The 27672-nt window shown below is 39.5% G+C and overlaps 1 protein-coding gene across 1 annotated transcript in view; it reads right to left on the bottom strand.

Moving 5' to 3' along the window:
- Positions 1–3225: 3225 nt before the first annotated feature.
- LOC129039146 (plasminogen-like protein B) overlaps positions 3226–27672 on the bottom strand; it is a 133558-nt gene continuing 109111 nt past the window's right edge. Inside the window, exon 4 of the mRNA XM_063666941.1 lies at positions 3226–3322. Within this exon, the coding sequence (XP_063523011.1) occupies positions 3226–3322 (97 nt within the window). The remainder of the gene's footprint in view (positions 3323–27672) is intronic.

Below are 27672 nucleotides of genomic sequence, written 5' to 3'. Positions count from 1 at the left end.
CATAGATTTGGTCTCTTTACATAACCCCATATTTCTCAGAGGCTTTGTTCATTTTTTACATTTCTTTTCTTTTCTTTTCTTTTTTTTTTTTTTAAGACAGTGTCTTGCTCTGTCACCAGGCTGGAGTGTAGTGGCACGATCTCAGCTAACTGCAACCTCCACCTCCCGGGTTCAAGTGATTCTCCTGCCTCAGCCTCCCAAGTAGCTGGGACTACAGGCACGTGCCACCACTCCCCACTAATTTTTTTTGTATTTTTAGTAGGGATGGGGTTTCACCATGTTGGCCAGGATGGTCTTGATCTCTTGACCACGTGATCCACCTACCTCGGCCTGCCAAAGTGCTTGGATTACAGGTGTGAGCCCCCTCGCCTGGCCACTTCTTTGTTCTTTATTTTTGTCTGACAATGTTAATTTGAAAAATGGTGTTCAAGCTCTGAGATTCTTTCCTCAGCTGGGTCTATTTTGCTGTTAAAACTTTTGATTGTGCTATGAAATTCTTACAGTGAGATTTTTTAGCTCTACCATATAGGCTTCATTCTTCAAATGGCTTTTTTGTCTGTCATCTCTTGGATCATTTTACTCACTCCTTAGATTGCTTGGGATGGGTTTCAACTTTCTCCTTAATGTCACTCAATGCTCTTTGTTGCCACCCAGATTCTGAATCCTATGTCTGTCACTTCAGCCATTTCTTTCTGGTTAGGAACCATTGCTGGGGAGCTAGTGTGGTCATTTGGAGATATGGAGACACTTTGGCTTTTAGAGTTGCCAGAATTCTTGTGCTGGTTCTTTCTCATTTGTGTGGGCTGATCCTTTAACTGTGATGTAATTTGAGTACAGTCAGTTGACTTCATTTCTGGATGTTTTCAGAGGGCCAAAGTGGTGTGCAAGGTCTTTATTTGTGGCTAAGTTTCCATCCATGGTTTTACAGGTATACTAACAAAGTATTTTTGATTTTAAAGTTTGGGGTGCAGACTCACAGATGGCTCTTAAATGGTCTGTGAGTGGGCTCTTGCTCAGCCACATGGCTCCTCTGTATTTCCTCACATTTGGAGCCATGCTCCCTCTCAGTACCCTGAGAATGCCAGCTCCTCTCCCACTTGAGTGCTGGCTGCAGATCTCAGCTTAGCACTCTTGGGCTGTGCACCGCAGCCCTGGGGCAAGCTCAGGCTTTGTGTTCGCTCCATAGCTCGGGGGCGGCAGGGGCAGGAACTTTGTCAGTGGCAATGGGAGTGGACCTTTTGCCTGTCCCTTGGGGCTCCACTCCAGAGAAACTTAGAGCTACTGCCAATTGGAAGAATCAGCCTAGGGTGTGGTGGCTGTGTTGTGAGCCCAAGCCAGAGGGCCCTGCCTGGTGAGGAGTGGGGCATCAGGGGCACGCAGGGAAGATACACTGGCCTGTTTTCCATAGGGTGGCTGGGGCATGCTGGTGTGTGAGTAAAGCACTCGGGATCTTTATTCCTTCCCCAGTCCACAGACAGCAAGGGCAGTACCACTACAGTGGCAGTGGCAGATGGACTTTCAGTCGCCTCTGGGAGCTCCAACCCACAGAAACACAGAGAGCAGCCAGTGGAAATGTTCAGCTGAGTGTGAGGTGCCTGCACTATGGGCCCAAGCCAGGAGCCCCGCCTGGTGAAGAGTAGCAGGTGGGAGCTCACAGGGAAGAGAGACTGGAATTCTTTCCATATGACCCCTGCTGTGTGCTGGAGGCATTAGGGAAGTGACCAGCTCCCTTTGTTCCTTCTGCAGCCCAAGGGCAGTAAGGGCGGTATTGCTGCAGCTGCAATGGCAGAAGGGCGGTGGGTTGTCTCTGGGATTTCCTCTCCAGAGAAGCACAGAGCCAACACTGACTAAAATGTTCAGGCAGGGCCAGGGTGGCTGTGCTCTGCCCAGTGAGGAGTAGCAGGGGCAGGGACCACTGCAGAAAACAGTGTGCCCACTTTTCCATTAAGCAGCTACACTGTTCCGGAAGTCCGTGAGAGTCCTGAAGCTCCTCGCTCCCTCCTGAGCCTGCACTTTAATCTCAAGAGTTTGAGATAAACAGTGGTAAGGAAGAAAGTACAATGGGTGTGGCTAATGAAACCCAGGAAGATAAGTCAATGCATAGAAATAATTCCAACCTAAAGAAGTACTTTTTAAAATCATATTTATAGAGGTTTGCATTGATACTAAAAACAATATTGCAAATCATTATCAAGAATACAAGAACTAGGGTGATTGTTTCCTTTCCTCTTTAACACCTGTGATGCAGAATCTTTGGAGAGCTAAATTGTTGTTATTAACCATCTTAATACCTAGCCACCAACACAGCATAGGAAACAGTTTTTAAACTGTCATACATCCCTTTAAATCTTCATACACTTAGTGGAACTTTCGCGTGTCTAAAAAGACATGTAATTTCCATTGAAATCCAGGCCACCTCTTATTCTAAACAATGAGACTATTGATCCACATTTTAAAAGAAACTGTAGAAAAGGAACTGCAACTTTTGCACATTAAAAAAATTTTTCAGAGTCTGAGGAAAATATAGACCGTTTCCCCCAAAACATGGAAAATTTAAGAATAAAGCTAAGAATTTTTTACAAAAATTAGCTGGGCATGGTGGTGCACAATTGTAGTCCCAGCTACTTGGGAGGCTGAGGCACTAGAATTGCTTGAACCCAGGAGGCAGAGGCTGAAGTGAGCTGAGATCGCACCACTGAACTCCAGTCTGGATGGCACAGTGAGACTCTTTCTCAAAAACATAAAAAATAAAATGAGAATTTTTGTTCCTATTTGACTGTTACTGAGGATGAAAAAGCCACAGTATTTCTATTTTACAAGGCTTCGGTCCAGAAATTAGAGACCTGGGCCATGGTGACCCTGCAGAATAAGAAGCCAAGATCATAAGGATTGCTTAGACTTCCCATCTCTTCCTTAAATATGAAATAATATTTCAAATATCCCATTTTCAGGGTCATAGGGGTAGGTGTGCTTTTGTAAATCCAATCCCTTCATTTTTTGAACAACTACAAAAAATGAAACCCAAGAGGTGAAATAATATACTAAAGTTGACATGGCTAATTAGTAATCAAATCCTGTCCTAACTCAGAATTCAATTTCACTACACCATAGTCCCTTCCTTCTCCGGTCTCATAAATTAAAGACGTAAAAGAGGAGGAGGGGGAATGAGAGGAGGGGCAGGAGAGGAGAAGGAGGAGGAAGAAGAAAATGTACTCACCTTTCTTTTCAAATGAACTGATATCTCATCCTCATGATTATGGAGGACTTCCTGTTTTCAGCCATTATCACACATTGTTGCCTTTTACTCTGATGTTGAAATGACCTGCAGGAGAAATCAGGAAATCAAATAAGTATTTTTCTTTATTTAAAGAAACAAATGTTTATTAATAAGTGAGACACGCTAAAGATCATTGAATCTCTTGATGGACCAGGGAGCTCAGAACTGCCACCTCTTTCAGTTGTTCGGGCATGGCATCGATGAAGTACTGAACAAAATACACCAACATGGCAGTAACTCTTGTTCTCTCATGCTCCTACCTTTCCTCCCTCATAATTTTCTCTTTCTTTCTGTTTCAATTGCTTTACTTCTTCTTTACTCGTTTTCTTAATTTTTGTTTTTGGGTTGGAAGGTAGCAACTCTGGCTGCTTTGAACCCATTCCATGAAGTCTGAAATCAAGTGTCAGTGAGGTTGATTCCTTCTGAGGGCTGTGAGGGAGAATCTGTTCCATGCCTCTCTTCCAGCTTTGGTGATTTGCCAGCAATCTTTGGCATTTGGCTTATAGATGTGTCACCCCAATCTCTCCCTTTCTCTTCCTGTGGTGTTCTCCTCTGTCTTTGTGCCCAAATTTCCTCCTTTTATAAAAGATATCAAACATATTGGATTAGGGCCCACCTTAATGATCTTGCCTTAATTTAATTAAGTCTGTAATAACCCTACTTCCAAACAAAGTCACATTCAAAGGTTCTGAAGGGTAAAATTTCAACACATATTTTTGGGAGGACACAAGGTAGTCCATGACAGTACCAGTAGAAATATTAAGTGGTTAAGACATATAAGATTCTTCAAAGGTGTACTAATGTAGATTAAAAATATAATGTTGACTTTGCTAAAGATTATTAATAGCTTATAACCATTTAAAGTAAATTTGAAAAAATACACAAAAGTACATGCCTATTTGGTAAATATTCATGTATTTTACAATAATATACACCACAGCTATATATCCAAAACATTAGAGAGGTACATAAGGAATAGAAAGGTGTATGTACGCAGAAGATGATGAAGGGAAAAATAAAATGAAATACTTAAATTGTATTAAAATGAAATCTAATAAAATATAAATATGAAATTTATAAATAAGAACTGGGTCTTATAGAATTGACTAGAATTGTTCATCATATACTGAGTAATATTACTAAATTGAGTTTGTATTCCTGAATTCCCAAGTAAAATAAAATACATTTAAAAATTAGGAAATTCAAGGCAAATATTGTTTCTTCTATATTTTCTTGAAAAACTCAAAACCTAGCCCACTGGGTCTTTATTCCTTTATGGCAACAAAAAACACTATTTCTGAGTAGCAGCTGTATCTTTGAAAAGGGACTATGTTCTTGCAATAGCATCCAATTTGGTTTCACTCATCTGTAATCAGCTTGGCATATGTAAAAATGTGTTTGTAACTATTTCAAATTGTCTAGCAGAACAGGTGAGGCAGTTTAGATCAATGAGAATTTTGACCCTGACTAGAATGTATCATGTTAAAAGTGCTTTTGTACATTCAAGGTCAGTAAATTACCTTGATTTACTGTCCAAGCCCTGTTGCCTACAATCTTATTTTCTACCTTAATACTGTTTCCGATTCAGAGTCTATGAAAGAATCTCTTTCTTGGCTTCCAGTGTTATTTGTTTTACCTGCATACACTTATTCCTACTATAGCGTTATGTATATAAATAGTGTCTATTGTAACTGGAGCTATTGGGATTAATATTCTTATTTTAGAATATAATAATTTTGCCCATTTGATATAATGCATTTTAATCGGGCCAGTAAAATTCAACCTTCTCTAAACTGCATGTAGTTTAAAATGTTTAAACTCCTTATCAGGTAAAAACAATTCATACTAATGTTCGCTAAGCATTGTCATATTTTTCCCTAGAATGTTTGCATCGTTTGAAATGTCTACTAACGGTACAGGAAAGTGTCTAAGTGTCTATTTTCCTTCATCTCCTCTTCTGACTTGTACTTTCTGTACATTATTACTTTTTAAAAGATGTAAAACTGTCTATCAAACTCCAACAATTATCTATGCAAATGCAGTACACACACATGCACACGCACACACACCATCTGGAATTCCCAACATACTTTCTTGTGATAGCACTTTTCGTTTTGTAATGCCATTGAATTTCATTTATTGGAAACACTCATAAGAGATCCAGGGATTGTTACACAAATGTCATTTCATTAGCAGGTCAGCTCTCTCTAGGCTTCCTGAAAGCCAGAAAAGAAGACTTTAGGCTTATTACTTTGGGAGCGATTTAACCAAAATTGTGTATCTTCTGCTAAACATGAGTGGTGAGTCATAGAGGTGATATAATTCTAAATCTTTCTAAAGTAAAACTGCATACTTTTATATTCAGAGATAAATGTGGAGGAAAAGGAGAGAGAATACATTGGGAAAATAAATAACAGAACTAAGATTTGCCTGTTTGTTCAGTGAGGACAAAGGTCAAACTATCTCCTTTGCAAATAACTTTATTTATGCATTACATTTTATTTAGAAATAGGATAATATTAACTACAAGTATTAACTTGATAGAGTTGTTTAATGCATATATGAATACATGAATTAGTGTTTTTTTTTTAATTTTGGCAAAGACCATAGGCATTCTCTTCTAGTTATGAATAAGGCTCAATTTTTTTTTTTAAACTAGAGTTCGTATGAGAAATGGCAGCTCTCATTGACTTCACTGGATAGTGCTGATATGTATACAAAATGTCCTTGAAGGAGCTCAGGCATGTGGGTAGAATGTTAAGAAGTGGGGTGCAAGCAGTGACTTGTATGCTTGCTTGTTTTGACCTGCCCTTTGTGTTTTCACTATCATTAAGAGAAGGGCTGTCCCAGGAGGCTGCTGCCCTTCAGCCTGGGTCTCAGAATGAGATGTGGAGCACACCTGAGAAGGCTAGGCCTGTGGAGTGAAGCAGAGCTACCCTGCCAAATCCAGCTGACTCCCAGACATCTGAGTGAACCCAGCTGAGATCACAGAGCTTTACTGGTGGATGTGCAGGTCTGTGAGAAAAAAATTCTTATTGTTGTATGCTGCTGGTATTTGGGGACTGTATATTTTGAAGCAATAGCTATAGCTACATCCTGCAACAGAAGTTTTGAATATTTTTGTTTTCCGTTTGTACAAGATAGTCCTTTATTATGTAAAGACCTGATTTAAAAGACCGTTTTATGTGAATTTACCATTATGTAAATTTCCTGATTTTTCTTCATCTCAGAAAAACACTCTTCTATTATTTCTTTGATTATTGCTTCTAAACCATTGCTGCTTCTTTCTTGTTAAGGAAACTCAAGTGTATTTATGTGGACTTTTTATTCTCTTTCTTTTTGTTCTCTGTTATCTCAGCATTGGTCACATTTTAACCTGCATTCTGAGTGGACTTACTATTTCCTCCACATCATTGATTCAATTTTCTATAGCCCAGTTCTTTTTTTTTTTTGCTCATAATAGAGCTTTAAGCCCTCAAATGTAGCTTTCCTTTTTAATGATTCATTTATGCTATCCTTTTTTAGATATATTCTTTTAACTCTTGAATTTATTTCTCATTTTTATTTTTCAATAATTTGAACTGAGAACACAAACTATTTTATTTCTAGAACATTCTTATGGTTTTCAAAACAAATTCCTGTTGGTGTGCCCTGCTACTTATAATGATTGCTCTGGAATTCTTGTTTTCAGAGTTTAAGCTAAGAGTGATTTTCTAGTCAGCTCCTTCCTAGTTAAACGTGTGATGTTTAGTCCTCCGTGTGTATCTGCTACCCTAAGGAGGAAACTCCTAGTTTGTATTCTGTTATTCTTTCTGGCTTATGATTTTTCTTTGTGTCCCAAATATAGAAAAGGCAGTTAAAGGGGTGAGGGTTGGGGTTAAATTTCAGTACAAGAGTTCTCAATAATAGCCTATTAATAAAGCATTTGATTAGTTTTTCCCTAAAATGTACTTGTCTGTAAGTTATAGATATTCTATATCCCTGAAATATAATACTTATTTGACAAATACTGCTTTTAAATAAACAAACGATAAATATATCAGAGTGTTTCCCATTTGGCCGATGGAATAAAAAGCCATTTTTATTTTTTAAAGTTTCTTTGACTTTTAGCAGTAGTTTTCTAGAAAACCTGTGGTATTTACCCTGTATCCACTACCACAAATTGAGAACAGCCTATCAATATCTCCACCTCGTACTTATGTGGCTTTCTTACTCCTTATTACCTTTAAGCTAGAAAAAAGTGTATTCAGCAGAATGGAGCATGTCATTCAAGAAACTTTTCTATTAAAGCTCTATTCCAGATGAAGGAAGCCTTCGAATCTCTAATCAAGATTCTGTTTTAGTTGTGTTATATATTCCCATTTAAAATGAGGTATAACAAAAAGGTATTAAACTGAAAGTCCTGGGCAGGAGAAAAATGTAAATGTCTTCAGTGTTCACCTCTATATCTGTTCATAACTCTTCCCCATCCTGCCTACTGTTCTAGGAGACAGACCAGAAACAAAAAGGAAGGGAAGACTGGGGAAAATTGAGTCTGAGGGAGCTATAAGTGAATGGACCTTTAAGAATGGCCAGAGCTTGTAATTCCAGCACTTTGGGAGGCCAAGGCGGGTGAATCATGAGGTCAGGAGTTTGAGACCAGCCTGGACAACATGGTGAAACCCCGTCTCTACTAAAAATACAAAAAATTAGCTGAGTGTGGTGGTGGGCACCTGTAATCCCAGCTACTCGGGAGGCTGAGGCAGGAGAATCACTTGAACCTGGGAGGTGGAGGTTGCAGTAAGCCGAGATCGTGACACTATACTCTAGCCTGGGTGACAGTGGGAGACTCCATCTCAAAAAAAAAGGCCAGAGTATGAAGATTTTTATGTTTTCTTAAATTAAACAACTGGTGATGAGAAAACCAGGGGAAGAAGTTTAATTAACCTTCTCAAATCCACAGAATGGAATGCATTATACATTTGTACATGTAGAAGAAATACCTTTAATATTTGATTCAATATTGAAATAACTGTAAACCCCTTCAGGATGAAACAAATTACAGACAGTTAGAAATACATATTTAGACTATACAAAAGAAAGAACCTATGACAAGAGATGTAGGTCTAGGAGTCATTTAAGATGAATCTTTAAGTCACCCAATGAGATTGGCCAGAAAGACATGGGGACATTTGTGTCAACAGCATGCAAGTAAATAGAACAGCACAGACACTAAAAAAGAATAACCAAATATGGGAATTCACATTCCAGAGTGAAAATCATGAGCAGGAGCCGCATCCTGAACAATCAGAGGATAAAGTGGCCACAGGACACATGAGGCAGAAATGATGGAGGTGTGAAAAACCTGGTTTAATTCTGGAAAACTAAGTCTTACTATTACAGCGATCTTTTTCATGAGAGAATTTTAAAGAGATAAAAATTTTAATCAATGTTACTTCTCTTAATGCTAAACCTTATTGTTACTACTTGTCAAGTGCTATAGCAAACCACAAAAGTAGAAGATTAAGAAGATATCACTAGATTATAATTGTAAAATATTTAAGATCAATACATGATCTCATATGCAGTGGGCGGAGTGAAAGTCAGGTATCAGTGGATTGAGGAGTGAGGGATCTAATGACCACTCTGATAACCTCTATAGCAATTTATTGGTATCATTTATTAACACATTAGACAGGGTAGGTACATGTTTAATGCAATCCTGTAGTCATTCAAGGAATTTTGGTTTTCTGAACGTTGAGTTAAGAGTGGAAGTAAAGAGTATAAAATCTACTTTTCATGCATCTTTCATGAAAGAAAGGGGTAGAGTTAGGGCCAACTCTGAGGAAGGAGTAGGATCTTTGTCCTTAAATTCTTAAAAATCAAGATTAAAAAAATAAAAAAGATGTAGTCTAGTGAAAAGGACATTGTACATCAGATTGTTTTCTGCCCATCAGAAACACAGAATTTCCGAATGAAGTTTAAAAAGCTTTAAAAATATAGTAACAATAATAGAAATAAAACAATTTTGTTTCTTGATTCACCTTTGAAATGTACATGTTAGAATAAAAATGGTTCTGTTACATAAACTCTTGCCTTTCAGGAAGCAATCAATTCTGTAAGTTATTGTGGGAATTCAAAAGACAAAATAATATTACAATTAAAACTATGTCAAGAGTGGTGTGTGATCATTTTATTTATGGAACTACTAACAAATTACTGTTTTGAACACAGAGAAATTAACTATCATTGTGATGTTTTATGATTTAATACAAGAGCTTTGATTCCATGGAGTTTGATTTTTAAAGCATTTAATTATGAGAAATATTTAATCATTTCAAAGAAGTATCTTGCCATTTCCTGGACTGTGAATAAGATTATAGATCACATTTCCTTCAAAATCCTCAAATTATTTTTACATTAAAAACAAGGGTAGAACAGAATATATTACATCAATAGATTTAGTTTTAGAAAATTTAGAAGGAATTGTAAATAAAGATACTCCCCTTCCCCTCTGCCCCAAAATATGTGTGGCCCTCAGAGACCAGCAGACAGCCTCCCGTGGCTCACACAACAGTGTGGTTTTATCCCATGATTTTCCACCCTAGATGCTTTCTTTTTTTGGGAATCTTGTTTCTTTTTCTTTTCTTGACCCAGGTCTCTCACCTCTCTCATAATGTCTTAGTCATTAGGCCCCAAATGTTTGGAAAACTTCCACATGGAGTTGTTTTCTCTCTGTTTTTCATGGCATGCCTGGAACATTTTGTATTATAGGAAGTTGGGAAAAAGCAGCCAGAAATGACTGCTGACAAGTGAGAGGTCTTCTGTCCTCACTGAAATACAGTATAATTGGAACTTCCTGACATTGGTCCACCTTAGCTTAATCCCTTCGCCATACCTTGCCACTGAGAACCCTGGGGAAGGTTCTGACTTTCCTTCTACTTAGTGAGCATTCTGCTCATGTGTCTTCACCCTCCTAGTAAACCTGTCTTAACAACAATTTATGGTTTAAAATTATCAGGAAACCAAAAGGCAGGAAAGGGGACAAGGGAGAAGTGGATAAAATTATATGGCTTTATATTTTAGAAAATACGGTCCATAAATAACAAAGTACTTGCTGAAGTGGGGCAGAGCAAAGAAAATCCTTGAAAACAACACATGTGGAAATTACTATTTGTTGTAGACTCCAATGGTTCAGATACAGAATCATGATTAAAGACAGAAGTGATTTATTTCAGTAGAATCACAATGGAGAGATCTATCAGATGCCAGAAAGTAACCATCTCTCTGAAGTTCAAAGGCTGCAGACGTGGATAATACACAACTTTGTCTTCTGAAAGATTGCATGTTTAGATAGCGCTCTCATTATCTGAGGAATGGTAGACTAAAACAAACAAAACAAAAATAAAACCATTGTATTTATGCCAAATAATTGCAAAAAACAGAAGACAGGCATACCATAAGCATGATTTAGTTGCATACAACAAAAGCAAAACTTATACAATTAATAAACAGAAGGAAGGTATTGGTATGTACCTAAATTGCAGACATTTATTTTTTCCACTTATCAAGTATTTGTGTATACCTTTCCTTTCCAGGCCTATTCAGAGACTAAAATAGACACGTTCATTGACTGCGGATGTCATGAGATGTACAAGGTCAGACATAATCAGATCCAGGCATGTTTGTATCTTTTTATAATGTAATGCCCAACCTTGTTTTTCACTAACCCTGTTCTTAGACTCTCCCTTTCCTTTAATCTACCTAGCCTTGTTTCCACCTGAATTGACTCTCCCTTAGCTAAGAGAGCCAGACAGACTCCATCTTGGCTTTTTCACTGGCAGCCCCTTCCTCAAGGACTTAACCTGTGCAAGCTGACTCCCAGCACATCCAAAAATGAAATTAACTGATAAGATACTGTGGCAAGCAATATCCACAGTTCCCAGGAATTCGTCCGATTGATAATGCCCAAAGCCCAGCGTCTATCACCTTGTAATAGTCTTAAAGCCCCTGCACCTGGAACTGTTTACTTTCCTGTGACCATTTATCCTTTTAACTTTTTTGCCTACTTTACTTCTGTAAAATTGTTTTAACTAGACCCCCCCTCCCCTTTCTAAACCAAAGTATAAAAGAAAATCTAGCCCCTTCTTCGGGGCCGAGAGAACTTTTGAGCGTTAGCCATCTCTTGGCCGCCGGCTAAATAAACGGACTCTTTAATTTGTCTCAAAGTGTGGCATTTTCTCTAACTCGCTCAGGTACAACATTAAGGTCAGGCTTTTATTGATGCTTATTTATTCATAAAAGCCACAAGCTACAGGGAGTTCCCAAGGAGGCAACTCTCCTGAGCATTATCTCTTCACTTGGCAGTCACAACCAAGGACACACAGGCTCAAGCTGATCTACAAGTTAGTCAATATGGCAAACCATACATAGTAGTATAATTAATACATGCATATGATAGATTAAAATTTCCACATCACGGTAACATTTAACATTGAGAGAAAACTGTGTAGTATAGGGAAAGATGTTAATGAACCAGTCCAAGGATAGCAACACGGACAAGGAGAGTGTCTTGGACTAATCCAGGTGCTTGTCAAAGTCTTGCAAGGGAGAGTTCTTGATTTGGGCAGAGCCTTTAGCAGCAGATGCTGGGTGCTGCCCAAGAGTGACAGCAGGACAATGTCTAATGAGATGACTGTGTTGAACTGATGAAGTCCTGTTCTTTGTACCATCCTTGCATCCTCTGGTGAGGGCTGTCTTATGCCTCAGTCTTGTTGGGTATAGACTCTATTGATTAGACAAACATCTGGTCTCACTGATGTGATGCCGTTTGAAATATAAGATGAGGTCTTTTTCTAAAATGGAGTTACTTATGTCTATGGTGCTCTATACAGTGGATATTGTAATTTTGAAGAAAACATAAATAATTTTTTATAGATATACTTCTGGATACGTGAACCCCAAAAATCTGAGACACATTATCAGTTAATTTAGAAAGCGTATTTTGCCAAGGTCGAGGACGTGGGCCCATGACACAGCCTCAGAAAGCCCTGACAACATGTGACCAAGGTGGTCATGGCAAAACTTAGTTTTATACATTTTAGAGAGACATGAGACATCAATCAATACATGTAATAAGTACATTGGTTTGGTCTGGAGAGGCAGGACAACTTGAAGCAAAGGCAGGATGACTGGAAGTGGGGAGGGGGCTTCCAGGTCACAGATAGGTGACAGACAACAAACAGTTGCATTCCTTTGAGTTTCCGATTAGCCTTTCCAAAGGAGGCAATCAGATATACTTCTATCTCAGTGAGCAGAGGGATGACTTTGAATAGAATGGGAGGCAGATTTGCCCTGAGCAGTTCCCAGCTTGAAAGGGCCCAAGGTATTTTCCTTCCACATTTTCCCCCTTTTCTTCTTAATCTTTTGGAGAAAGCATTTTAGAAGAAAATGAGCCTCTGGTCTCAGGTTTCACCTGATCTCTTATGGTTAGGATGGTTTATTCCTAGATGGGTAGGTCCCAAAAGCTCATTTTTAGCAGGTTGTGAAGTCTCACATCCTATGAAGAGAAATTAGGGAGAGGAGAGGAGAAAAACAACAACAAACAAAAGAGCAATCCTGGAAAACTGATATAGGCCACATTACTCTGAAATCTATACATCAGTAGGCAGGTATGAAAGTGGCTTATGTATGTAAATAGGTTGCTATTATTTTCTTCTGAAGTTTAGGTTGTCTGGTTTGAGTTTACAGGGTTTTAAGAAAGCACAACTTAGTTTTCAGTGACTCCCAATTAGGAAAAATGGAAAAAAAGAAGGAAATAAAAGAAAACATTATTCTGAAGACTTGGAAAAACATTAGGCAAGATTAGATCCTAACAACAGGGGTACTATAGTTTTTGAAACATAATTTTTCTTTCTCCAGGTTCCCATTTTGCTAAAGGCAAATCGAAAATGGTTTTCTTTATTATACTTGGCTTAATTATTTGTATGCATTGCAGCAAGAATAATTATTTTTACATAGACTTTTAAATTGGCTTTAATGGAACTTTGTTCCATAGAAGGAATCTCAGATAAGACTTTTTAAAAGCGAGCCCAGCCATGGTTTTGTGCCATCAAATATCTGTGAGTTGGGTATATTTCCTCTCCTCTTGAGGTTCCTGGGGCTTCTGGGCTTGTCAGAAAGTGGCATTCTTTACTTAGCACAGGTCAGGAATCCTGTACAGGGACTGCATACACAGAATATGAGGCCAGTTTTTCCAAGGGCTTTATTGGCTCCATAACTCGAGTTTGATTCCTTAAAGGAGAGCACACCATTCCAGTTAAAGTCTTGGTCAAATAACCAGTTTCTCCAATTGTGTCCTGTTACAAATGAAAACAGATTCTTTTTTTTTTTTTCTTTTTTGAGATGCAGTTTCACTCCTGTCACCCAGGCTGGAGTGCAATGGCACGATCTCATCTCACTGCAACCTCCACTTCCTGTGTTCAAGCAATTATCCTGCCTCAGCCTCCCAAGTAGCTGGGATTACAGGTGCCCACCACAACACCCAGCTAATTTTGGTATTTTAGTAGAGACAGGGTTTCACCATGTTGGCCAGGCTGTTCTCAAATTCCTGACCTCAGGTGACCCACCTGCCTTGGCTACCCAAAGTGCTGGGATTACAGGCATTAGTCACCACTCCTGGCCTGAAAACAGTTTCTTATTGCACTTATGCAAATAACTACATTACCATAAGTTAAGAATACTCACAAATAGTTCCAAATTCTGGAGAAACCAGATAGAAACAAATATGCTCCAAATTTTGCTCATGGGAGTATACTAAATTTTTTAAAGCTGTCAATAGCTCAAAAGAAAAGTTGTAAGACTCTGAAAAACAAAACAAAGAATCAGCAAACATTTTAAGCAAACAGTTAGAAAGAATAGTTCAGTCCATGCAGTTCTGCTTGATACTCATTAACATTTTAACTCTCCGTGAGTCCTGAACATTTTTTTCTCTATTCCGATGTTACAATCTTTGAAGTTATCAGAATCTTGCATTCAAGAGCACCTGTTGAAGTTTTATAGCTGATTATAAAACCAACTTCTAAAGAGGACCAAAACAAGACAATTGTCCATGGATGAAAAAAGGTTTTAGGGCACCCATAGTCAAAGACGCAATTGAAAAAGAAATGTATTATCACTGTGGCACACAATAACTTTAACATAACAATTATTGCTAATAATGTACACTAAGTCATATCAAAATAACAGGAGTTTTCCATAATTTTGGAACACATACCAATAACATATTTATACAAATATAGCCCAAAGAAAATAAAGCACCATTTAATATTTGACAATTCTTCTGGCATAATTTTATACAAATATAGCCCAAAGAAAATAAAGCACCATTTAATATTTGACAATTCTTCTGGCATAATTTTATACAAATATAGCCCAAAGAAAATAAAGCACCATTTAATATTTGACAATTCTTCTGGCATAATTTTTTTACCAAATAAGCCAACTTATGTCATTTTTGGACTTTAGGGAAACTAATATCTTAAAGGATTAATTAGGTCAGAAAAAGACATAATTTGTAGTTTGACTTTGGAAAGCTTGTCAAATATAAAAAGTTTAAAACACTTGATATCACAAAATAGGATTACAGGCCATTGTGAAGTCATTCATGTAACCAAAGTGGTAACTCAAGCATTTCAAAAAAGTGAAAACCTTCATTCTTAGAGAGAGGAGACTTAATTTTCCAAATAAGAAGTCCTAATAAAAATATCATGAAGCCAATTAAATGTTTTCCCAAATTTTGCAACCAATCTATAAAATTTAATCTCGATCATAAAATATAAGTTCCATAAGCCTTTTATAACTTTTATAACCTTTATTAAGGAGTTGGTTAATGCTTCAAGAAAACCTTGCTAATCTGACACAGTGGTCCATATGCTGGTCTTGCATCAGTGTGTCTTTGACATTAATGATTAATTTATGCAGAAACTGAACTTATTTTATCTTTCAAAATCGACCCTTACAATCTTACGTGCCCACCTCTTCTGTGATAGTCCCTGGGCCTTGAGAAGTTGAATGGCTTTCATTTCTGGCCCTGTGTCTCAGGAATGCAGTTTATTTTGATTGGCATCTTCTACAGGGCCTGAAGATGAGGCTTTAATTGCTGTCAGTGTTTAGGATTTAGCAGGACTTGGAGTCCTTTTTAGACCCAGGAGTCAAAGCCCTGTAACTCAATGTCACAAAAACTTTAAAAGCACATACAGGAAGATATACGGATGTAATAACCTTAATTCAAAAAATTATCTCTGTTTTTTTCCTAAGCAAATCAAAACTTAATCATAATATGACAAATTCATCGTATACAAGTTTTTGTTTTTTTTCCTTAAAATAAATCCTCTTATTGTGACTTACACCAACTGTTCATGACATGCTTGGGACCTTTTGGTTTGTCCTGAGTATTCCTCCTTCTGAAACAACCAGTCATTTTATCTAAGACTAAATCTGCCATATAAGATTCTTTCTCATATGAAGTTGTTTCTCTTTAAGCTTTCTTACCATGCACACATAAAATCTCTTTATTTTTATAACTTTGTTTACATCTCTTTTTTATTTCCTGGTTCCTTTTACCTCGTTTTATACATAACCTTTAAATAAGCTTTGAATTAGGTAAAACTTGTTCACCTATTTTTTTTTTTTTAAAAAAAGACACACTTTTTTTTTGCGAGAATATTCTCCTACAATATAGATTGGAAAATACCCAAATAATGAAATATCTATTATTTAATTTAATGTAACTTTAGATTCTAAATTATGACATTTGTCTACAAGTATTTATCTCCTTACATTTACCTAATTATTTTAATTGTTTACCTAGATTATTTATGAAAACTGTAACAGTTATGATTTAAAGTTATAGATTACCATTGCAAAAATATAACTGAGGCAGTGAAAATGATATGACCTAACTGACTCCATCTTGCTTCTAGCCTCCAAGCTGTCCTTCATTCCTGGACTTTGGGATGAACTTAGTTTACAGTTTAGCTTTGAAACAAAGACAGTAACAGTTCTTTCCCAAAACAAACCTCCTTCCTGCCTGTGGACTAGACTCCCTAAAGCCACAAGATTAGAAATTATGGTAATCTTACTAAATTTAAGATGCAGATGTTCATTAAACCAATATCAATGTCTTATTTATTAAAAATTACACAAGCAAAGATCATTTTGTTTTGGGCTAGGTTTATAGTTTTGTAACCCTTATGCCAAATTTTGACAACTTATACTATTTGGCAGGGATAAGCATGAAATTGCCTGATTAATAAATGCAAAAAAAATGTATGCTGGCAATTCCTCAGACATTTCTGATATTGCTTTACTAATAATTTTACACCGGGCCTTATTTATTAAAGCCTTTACTTAAGTTCTATAAACTTGAAAAAGCATTTGACTAGACTTCTCTTTTTTCCTGATATTTTATTTAAATGCTTTCATTTTTCTTTAAGCCAATTAATTAGAGCCCTTTATATATTTTTCAGTAGTGAAACACTGTATACACAATACATAAATACATAGATGTATTGGGCATGTCGATGGAAGCACATCTTATAGATTCAATAAGACCTTTTTTTTTTTCCTATCTTAGACTTTTAGATCCTTGATAACCTCTTTTACAACCCGAGGCAGTTGATAGCTAAATAGGCTTAAATTTGCATATTAAAGGAGACAACTCAGTTGAAAATTAAATAGCAAAATTTCCATTACAAGGTACAGAGAGGAAAAGTCTGGTGGTACCAGTGGGAGAAGCTTTTACAGTGTACTTAAAAAACTTTTTTTAAACAAAGACATTTCTGAGTGTCTAAACTACATTCTCCCTTAAAAACCCAAGTGTAGCTTCTGTTGTAATAACTATTTTAGTCAATAAATCAGCTGAAAAGAGCATTCAGTCAACTGATAAGAAAGAAAAAAAACTTTTGCTCAAAAAAAGACAAGGTCTTAGGAGAGAAAAACAAACAAAAAAACCCAGAACAATGAAGGCCTTTTAAATACAAATATGCACACGTGCACACATACACACGCACATCTTGGATGTTATCCTTCTAATTAAGCTGACTTTTAATCATTAAACTTCTTTAAAAAATATTTTAAAATCTCATTACTGTATGTCAGCTAGGACATACAGTATGCTGCTCTTTCAGTAGTACAGCCATTCCTCTTTCAGTTTGGTTTGACTGGCAAAAAGGTGGCCTTGTTGTGTAAATAAAGCCCCTTTAGTAGTCAAAATTAAAAATCTTTTCTCTTTTTCTTTTTCCCTTTTGCTGGCCATTTTCCTCCCACTTCAAAGCCCTTGTTCCCCATAATTTAGTTACTCTTTGGATCTGACCAAGTTGGGATGTATGTCAGTCCCAAAATGTGCTGCTCGTAGACCTAGCTCTTCAGAGTCATGACCCCCTGAACCTGTTCTGTCCACCCATGTCTCAGCTACCTGGCACTGTGTGTCAGGGCCTCAAGGTTCGGGAGGGGTCAGCTCCTTATATGTACCTGCTGGTTGAGATTAAACCCCAAGTATGTTCTTCTGAGGGGGAACCTATTTAGAGCCATTGCAAGTCTTAGGGAGTGTTTCTCCCAGACACCCTCAGGTGATTCTCAGTCTCCTGAGAATGCCAGGAAAGGCTGAGGGGAGCAAGGTGCTCTTATTTCTTTGGAGTGGAACATTCCTCATTAATGAGCTAGAAGGTTTGGAGTTGGTCAAATCTGATAAGGGAAAGCGCGGAAACACACACACACACACACACACAAACCCAACAAGACAGTTAAGAAACAAACAACAAAACAGTTAAGGAAAACTAACAATGATCACACAAATTATATGATTTCTGAGTGCTCTAAGTGTAAGCAGAAATTAACACCAGCTGCTTGTTAATGCTAACCTTAGTTGTTTAAAAAGAATTTGCAAGACAGAATCCCAAACCAGTTTCTTACCTTGTGATGGGTCTCAGGCTGTAGACTTCACTCTCCCATCCTAGCAGCAGGGAAAAATAAAACTCCTCTTCCCTGTTGGCAGTGAGCTCAAACTCCACAAAGGGGTTACCTGCCTTCCATCATCATGAAAGTAGGAAGACATGTCTTCCTTGTTAGGAAGCAAGTAAAACTAAAAAAAAAAAAAAAAAAAAAAAGAAGTTGTACAGCAAAATAAACTTTAGATCTTGACCAAATTTTGAAAGGTCAGGGATTCGCTGGAGGAGGTGCTCACAGACCTCAGCAAATTGTCCTATTGGTTTGAGCCATAAAGTTAGCTGATGCGGGTACCAAGCACCCATAGGAGATTTGTCACAGGCCGGGGCATCTTCACTCAGAATCCCCCTGTGGTTACCAAAATGTGAACCCCCGAAATCTGAGACAGGTCTCGGTTAATTTAGCAAGTTTATTCTGCCAAGGTCAAGGATGCACGCCTGTGACACAGCTTCAGGAAGTCCTGACGACATGTGCCAAGGTGGTCGGGAACAGCTTAGTTTTATACATTTTAGGGAGACACAAGACATCAATCAACGTATGTAAGAAGTACATTGGTTCAGTCTGGAAAGGCGGGACAACTTAAAACAAAGGCTGGAAGACTGGAAGCGGGGAAGGGGGCTTCCAGGTCACAGGTAGGTGAGATACAATGAACAGTTGCATTCTTTTGAGTTTCTGATTAGCCTTTCCAAAGGAGGCAATCAGATATGCATCTATCTCAGTGAGCATAGGAATAACTTTGAATAGAATGGGAGACAGATTTGCTCTGAGCAGTTCCCAGCATGAAAGGGCCTAGGATATTTTCCTTTCACAATCTGTATGTGACTCATTACAAGCTGTAATTTGCAGTCAGGGTTACAGGACTATGAAAGTCAGAGCTGCCATCTGCACCCTTCGTGTATGGAGTTTTTTTTTCCATGTGGTGAGAAAAAACTATTGCCACCTCTGGGATAACAATTCTATACCACTGGGATCCAAGGGAAAAATAGATCACTTTATAGCTCACTTTGGAAAAAACTCTCAGGAAAAATCTTTGATGGTCACATCTGAAGGCATATGCAAACAATATTAAGATTTTTAAAAAAATTTGTTATGTCTCTTTCTCTATTTTTAAGTTTTAGTCAAAATTTTAAAAATTGAAAGTATTTTACTAGAAATATTTATCAAGAAAAATGTAGATGCAAAATGATCAAGTTTGTGATTTCTGGAACTATCTAAGCATTGCAGTTATGAGAAAAAGAATCACAAAGGAAAATGCAGATAATGTTACTAAACCTTTAAAATTAACAATAAAAGACCAGAAACAAAATTAAATGCAATTGCAAACATAAGAATATAGAGAAAAGGATAATGTTCTTACATATTAAGAAGAAAAACATGAATTATCCAAAATAATATGGATAAAATCTTTTTAAAAAAACATCCAAAAAGGAAATACAAAGAGCCAAGAATCATATGGAAGAATGTGGAGAAATAATCAGCATCATAAACATAAAAATAGTTTTCTGTTGTAATCATGGCACTTTAGTATTGGCATAGGAACAGAGCAACAGACAGAATACAGAGAAACAAACAGAATAAAGTCATAAATAGACCCACACATATATGGTCTTCACCTTAAATTTTCACTTCTCTGGATTAGGCCAAGAATTTTTAGATAGCTCACAAAAGGCATACATGAAAAAAATGTAAGTTTGCACTTTATCAAAATATTGTATTATTAATTCCATTATTTGAAGTCCGTTTCTCCTGTTTTCTCCTGCAAAAATCCTCATCAAATGTATGTTGACAGCTTGTATACATCTTAACTTTGTCTCTCAATTCCTCAGCCCTGCTTTCCTTTCTTGTGTAATTTATTTGCCCATGACATTTTCTTATATACTTAAGCATATTTCTGAGAATATTAAATACATGTATCTTAATGTCAGTTTCTGTTTTTAATAATTTTTTTGTGTAAATTCTTCCATGTGATGGTTTTCATTTTTCTTTTATTCTGCTGTTTAGTTCAAACATTTGTTGGCTATTCCTTGGTTTTTACCATCTGCGGCAGAATTGATTCTGTTATTCTCCATGGGGCCAGAGTAGCAGAATGCCTATAGGTCCTTGGTGGCTTCCCTTGTGTTACAAGCAGGTTTGTGCCTTAACCTTAAATTAGCATTTGCCAGCAGCTCAGCCGAGCTGGAAGAGATGGCTGAACTTCCAGATGCTGGAATAGTTCAGAAAAGCAAAAATGAGTCAGGAATGAAAGAGGAAAATAAACACAGCTCGTATTTTAGGAAACGTCAAAAAATTACCTCATCCATTAAGATAATTTCCCATTTGTTCTTTTAGTTTTTATAAAGGCTCTGTCCTCATTAACTTATTTTGAACAGTTTTAACATTTCTATTGACGTGGTGCATTTGAATGTGCATAAACACATATCTCAAAGTTTAGAGACTATGTCCATGTGCACTGCTTACTATAGTTATATCTGCTGAGTGGGAAGAATAAGATGATGTTTCCCGACTGCTTGTTCAGACACTTTAACATTATTTGAATGCTTTTCAATTTTGATATTAATATTATACTTTTTAAAAAGGTATAAGAACCATCAGCAAGGTAAAATTCTGCTGAGAAGTAAAATAAGATTGTGATTTTTCTTATTTACTTTTTATTTAGCAAAATACAATAGCCCATTAGTAACCTTGACAACAGTGGTCTTAGTGATTAAGTTTAATAACCTCAGAGAAAACTTTAAAAAAAATTGTTAGAGAGTTAAGTCTGATTTATTAATTCAAACTATTTTAACATTGATTAAAACAATTTTCAAGAAAAGATGGATTCCTAAACATGCAAAATTTTAAGGTGCTTAATAAAAAGACATGGTTGCCTCACATATCTTATGCTTCTCTTAGCAAGTACATACTAATATATAAAGACAATTTCTGACAAGAAATAATATGTTAAACATTAACCACATTTAATATTCAATTATTAGATTTAACATTAAAATTTATCAGATGTAAAAGTATTTTATGAAGCTTTAAGTGTGTACATACATTCCTTTTGATATATATATTTTTTAATTTTAACTTTTGTTTTAAATGCGGGGGTACACGTATAGGTTTGTCACATGGGAATATTGTGTAATGCTGAGGTTTGGGGTATATATCCTGATATGGTTTGGCTCTGTGTTCCCAACCAAATCTCATCTCAATTGTGATCCCCACATGTGGAGGGAGGGGCCTGGTGGGAGGTGATTGGATCATGGGGTTGTATTCCCCCATGCTGTTCTCGTGATAGTGAGTGAGTTCTCATGAGTTATGATGGTTTAAAAGTGTGTGGTTTCCTTCGCTTTCAATCTCTCTCTCTCCCGCCACCTTGTGAAGGAGGTGCTTGTTTCCCCTTTACCTTCCACCATGATTCTACATTTACTGAGGCCTCCCCAGCACTGTGGAACTGTAAGTCAATTAGATCTCTTTTCTTTACAAATTATCTAGTGTCAGGTAGTTCTTTTTAACAGTGTGAAAATGGACTAACACAGATCCCATCACTCACATAGTGAGCATAGTATCAGATAGGTGGTTTTTCAACCCATGACCCACTCCCGCTTTCTCTGTCTAGTGCTCTGCAGTGTCTATTATTCTCATATTAATGTCCACGTATGCTCAATGTTTAATTCCCACTTATGAGTGAGAACATGTAGTATTTGGTTTTTCTATTCCTAAGTTAATTCACTTAGGATTATGGCCCACAACTATATCCGTGTTGCTGCAAAGGACATGGTTTCATTTTTGTTATGGCTGTATACTATTCCATAGTGTCTATGTACCCCATTTACTTTATCCAATCTATGCTGACGGGCACACAGGTTGATTTCATGTCTTAGCTATTGTGAATAGTGCAGCAATGAACAAATGAGTATATGTGTCTTTTTGGTAGAATGATTTATTTTCCTTTGGGTACATACGCAGTAGTGAGATTGCTGGGTCAAATAGTAGGTATCTTTAAGTTCCTTGTGAAATCTCCAGACTGCTTTCCACAGTGGCTGGACTAATTTACATTCTTTTTTTTTTTTTTTAAGTATTTATTGATCATTCTTGGGTGTTTCTCGGAGAGGGGGATATGGCAGGGTCATAGGATAATAGTGGAGAGAAGGTCAGCAGATAAACACATGAACAAAGGTCTCTGGTTTTCCTAGGCAGAGGTCCCTGCGGCCTTCTGCGGTGTTTGTGTCCCTGGGTACTTGAGATTAGGGAGTGGTGATGACTCTTAAAGAGCATGCTGCCTTCAAGCATCTGTTTAACAAAGCACATCTTGCACCGCCCTTAATCCATTTAACCCTGAGTTGACACAGCACATGTTTCAGAGAGCACAGGGCTGGGGGAAAGGCCATAGATCAACAGCATCCCAAGGCAGAAGAATTTCTCCTAGTCAGAACAAAATGGAGTCTCCTATGCCCACCTCTTTCTACACAGACACAGCAACAATCTGATTTCTCCTTCCTTTCCCCACACTTCTCCCCCTTCTCTTCAACAAAACCGCCATCGTCCTCATGGCCCGCTCCCGATGGTTGCTGTCTCTTCGGAGCTGTTGGGTACACCTCCCTGACAGGGCGGCCTGGCAGAGGCGCTCCTCACTTCCCAGACGGGGCGGCCAGGCAGAGGCACTCCTCACCTCCCAGACGGGGCGGCCGGGCAGAGGCGCTCCTCACCTCCCAGACGGGGCAGCCGGGCAGAGGCGTTCCTCACTTCCTCCCAGACGGGGTGGCGGCCGGGCAGAGGCGCTCCTCACCTCCCAGATAGGGCGGCCGGGCAGAGGCGCTCCTCACTTCCCAGACGGGGAGGCCAGGCAGAGGCGCTCCTCACTTCCTCCCAGACGGGGTGGCGGCCAGGCAGAGGTGCTCCTCACCTCCTAGACAGGGCGGCCGGGCAGAGGCGCTCCTCACTTCCTCCCAGACGGGGTGGCGGCCAGGCAGAGGCGCTCCTCACCTCCCAGATGGGGCAGCCGGGAAGAGGCGCTCCTCACCTCCCAGACGGGCTGGCGGCCTGGCAGAGGCGCTCCTCACCTCCTAGACAGGGCAGCCGGGCAGAGGCGCTCCTCACTTCCCAGACGGGGCGGCCGGGCAGAGGCGCTCCTCACTTCCTCCCAGACAGGGCGGCCGGGCAGAGGCGCTCCTCACCTCCCAGACGGGGCAGCCGGGCAGGGGAGCTCGTCACTTCCCAGACGGGGCGGCCGGGCAGAGACGCTCCTCAGTTTCCAGACGGGGCTGCCAGGTAGAGGCGCTCCTCACTTCCTCCCAGACAGAGTGGCGGCCAGGCAGAGGTGCTCCTCACATCCCAGACGATGGACTGCCGGGCAGAGACGCTCCTCACTTCCTATACGGGATGGCGGCCAGGCAGAGGCTCTCCTCACTTCCCATACGGGGTGGCCGTGCAGAGGGGCTCCTCACATCCCCGGTGATGGGCGGCCAGGCAGAGATGCTCCTCACTTCCTAGACGGGGTGGCGGCGGGGCAGAGGCTGTAATCTTAGCACTTTAGGAGGCCAAGTCAGGCGGCTGGGAGGTGGAGGTTGTAGCAAGCCGAGATCACGCCACTGCACTCCAGCCTGAGCAACATTGAGCATTGAGTGAGCGAGACTCCGTCTGCAATCCCAGCACCTCGGGAGGCCGAGGCAGGCGGATCACTCCAGGCTAGGAGCTGGAGACCAGCCCAGTCAACACGGCGAAACCCCGTCTCCACCAAAAATACAAAGAGCAGTCAGGCGTGGCGGCACGCGCCTGCAATCCCAGGCACTCGGCAGGCCGAGGCAGGAGAGTCACAGGAGCCCGAGGCAGGGAGGTTGCAGCGAGCTGAGATCACGGCAGTACAGTCCAGCTTTGGCAACAGAGGGAGACCGAAAAAAGAAGGAGAGGAAGACGGAAGAAAGAAGGAGAGGGAAAGGGAGAGGGAGAGGCAGAGGCTAATTTACATTCTTATCAACAGTATATAGTATTTCCTTTTATCTGAAGCATCAACAGCATCCATTATTTCTTGACTTTTTAGTAATAGCCATTCTGACGTGAGATGGTATATCATTGCTGTGTTTGCATTTCTCTGATGATTAGTAATGATGAACATTTTTTCATATGCTCAATGGCTGCTTGTATATCTTCTTTTAAGAAGTGTCTGTTCCTGTGATTTGCACATTTTTAATAGGATAAATGTTTTTTGCTTGTTGATTTGTTTAAATTCTCTATAGATGCTTGTATTAGCCCATTCTCACACTGCTATAAAGAACTACCTGAGACTGGGTAATTTATAAAGAAAAAAGGTTTAATTGACTCACAGTTCTGCATTGCTGGGGAGGCTTCAGGAAACTTACAATCATGGTGGAAGTTGAAGGGGAAGTAAGCACTTTCTTCACAAAGTGGCAGGAGAGAGAGTGAGAGAGAGAAAGAGCAAGAGAGAGACAGAGAGAGAGAGAGAGCACAAAGAAAGCCACACACCTTTTTTTTTTAAAGATGGAGTCTAGCTCTGTCACCCAGGCTGAAGTGCAATGGTGCGATCTTGGCTCACTGCAACCTCTGCCTCCTGGGTTCAAACAATTCTCCCACCTCAGCCTCCTGAGTAGCTGGGATTACAGGCATCTGCCATCACACCTGGCTAATTTTTGTATTTTGGTAGAGACAGGGTTTCACCATGTTGGCCAGGCTGGCCTTGAACTCCTGACCTCAGGTGATCTGCTTGCCTTGGCCTCTCAAAGTGCTGGGATTACAGGTGTGGTGTAAGCCACTGCGCCTGGCCAGCCACACACTTCTAAACTATCATGTCTCGTGAGAACTCACTCACTATCACAAGAACAGATATGGGGGAGTTGCCCCTGTGATCCAATCACCTCCCACCAAGTCCTTCCCTCAACATATGGGGATTACAAGATATAGGTGGGGACACAGAGCTAAACCATATCAATGCTGGATATTAGACTTTTGTTGAATGGATGGTTTGTGAATAAATTCTGCTATTCTGCAGGTTGTTTGTTTGCTCTGTTATAAGTTTCTTTTGCTATGCAGAAGCTCTTTAGTCTATGCAGAAGCTCTTAATTTAAGTCCCATGTGTCTACTTTTGGTTTTTTTCTTTTGTGTTGACTTTAGTGAATCTGATGACCATGTGCCTTGGGGATGGTTGTCTTTTATAGTATCTGGCTAGGGTCCTCTATGTTTCTTGGATTTGCGGGTCAATCTTTCTAGTGAGATTAGGGAAATTTTCATGGACTATTTCCTCAAATATGTTTTCCAAGTTGCTTATTATTTCTCTTTCTCTCTCAAGAATGCCAATGAATCATAGATTTGGTCTCTTTGCATCATTGCATATTTCTCAGAGGTTTTGTTCATTTTTCTATATTCTTTTCTCTTTATTTTTGCCTGACTGAATTGACTCAATTACCTGTCTTCAAGCTCTGAGATTCTTTTCTCTGTTTGGTCTATTCTGCTGTTAATACTTTGCATTGTATTTTGAAATTCTCGTAGTGAATTTTTCAGCTCAAGAAGTTCAATTTGGGTCTTTCTTAAAACGGCTGCTTAGTCTTTCAACTCTTGAATCATTTTACGGAATTGCTTTACTTCCTTGGATTGAGTTTCAACTTTCTCCTAGTCTTGATAAGCTTCCTAGCCATCCAGATTCTGAATTCCATGTCTGTTATTTCAGACATTTCAGACTGATTAACCATTGCTGGGGACCCTGTGGGCCTGTTTGGAGGTAAGGGGACACTCTGGCTTTTTGAATTGCCAGAGTTCTTATGCTGATTTTTTCCTGTCTGAGAAGGCTGGTGTTCCTTTAACTGTGATGGAAATCTAGTATAGTCAGTTGGCTTTGTTTCTGGAAGGTTTCAGAGGGCTAAGGCTCTGTACAGGGTCATTGTTGTTGAGTTCTTGCCCTTGGTTTATCAGCAGGGAGAATTAGCAGAGTGACTTGTTGTTTTTGTAGTTTGGGCTGCAATCCGGTAGATAGTGCTTGACAGCAATGGTTGGTAGACAGGTTCTTATTTGCAGTATGACTCCTTTGCATATCCTTGGATTTGCAGCTATGCTCTGTGGTGCAAGGGGGAGACAGGTGACCCCCTCACCAGGTCCACTCCTGGAGTTTGGGGGAGCCACCTCTGATCACTGGGACTTTGCCAGCAATTCCATTTATTTATTTTTAATTTGATGTTTCAGCCTCAGGGCTCCCTTGGACAGAAGTCCAGTAGGGAAATAGGGCACATCCTTACTGGACCTGCCCTGTGGAGGGAGGCACATCTAGGTCCTAGGCCAACCTGTGAACCTCTGCAATTCACCCTTCTCAGTTTTCTGAGAGTGTGGGGTCCTCCCCGACTTGAGTGCAGGGCACAGATCCTGGCTAGGTAATCCTGAGCCATGGGCCAGGGCCCTGGGGTACCAGGACCTGCTTGCAGCTCCCTCCTCCAGACCGTCGGGACTGGGTCCCAGGTGTGCTATCGGATCCGAAGGGCTCCCAGGCTTCCAGAATGCACTTAGGTGGCGCAAAGCACCCCGGGTGGGCAGTGGAGTTATGTTGTGTACAGCCTTCTGCAGGGTGGCCAGGCAGGAGCCCTAGGAGCGGCTGGCAGGCAGGAGGCCTGTGGGACAGATGTGCCCCAGTCCCACAGGGAAGGTGGCCCTGCTTTCTCCCCAGTGGTTAGCTAGGACCAGAGCCTGTCAAAGGGAGTTAGGCAGCCCTTGGTGGGTTAGGCTCTGCCAAAGCTGTCCCTAGCACAAAGGTTCCTGGCACCATGTTTGCAGCAGCTCTGTCTCTGTCTAATCTCTGAAGACATCCACCTACCAGCTCAAATGTCCATGGCACGTGTGAGGTCTCCAGTCTCCAAGTCCCTTCACTTACCCCTCCCTCAGACACCATTTGGGGCCAGGAAGCAGCCCCAGCATTCAGTTACCCAACGTGGAGTTTCCAGCTTCCTTCCTCTTCAGCCTCAGTGCCTGCATCTTCTCTACATCCACATTCGACATCTTCTTTACAAAGATCTGTTCAAATTATGTTGATTTAGTCAAAATCTCAGCCTTTCTCCATGGGAGCTGCACTTCCCAGCTGCATTGAGTTGGCCATCTTAAGACCTAGTTGATGTATAATTTTTAAATATTTAATAGAAACTAAAATATTTGTAAAATTAATCTTATATTATCATACTGCTCATTCTGAATTGTCAGCTTCCATGAGTTAAATCATTAACTTAACTGTCTGAACTATGTATTCTTCAAATGAAAACAAATGACATAATTATTTGGAATAATTTTTATAAAGGTGGACAAGACGATGTTTCTGTAGTATTATTAAACTACTAATATTTGGGCAGCACTTAGCAAGTTAGGTAACTGACTTGATAATTTGCAAAACTAATCTCATTGACTCTTCTTCTAGTCCAGACATTATTTTCTCCGATAGG

The sequence above is a fragment of the Pongo pygmaeus genome, chromosome 5, assembly GCF_028885625.2.
Source record: "Pongo pygmaeus isolate AG05252 chromosome 5, NHGRI_mPonPyg2-v2.0_pri, whole genome shotgun sequence".
NCBI lineage: Eukaryota > Metazoa > Chordata > Mammalia > Primates > Hominidae > Pongo > Pongo pygmaeus.
This window is presented reverse-complemented; position numbering and strand designations above follow the sequence as displayed.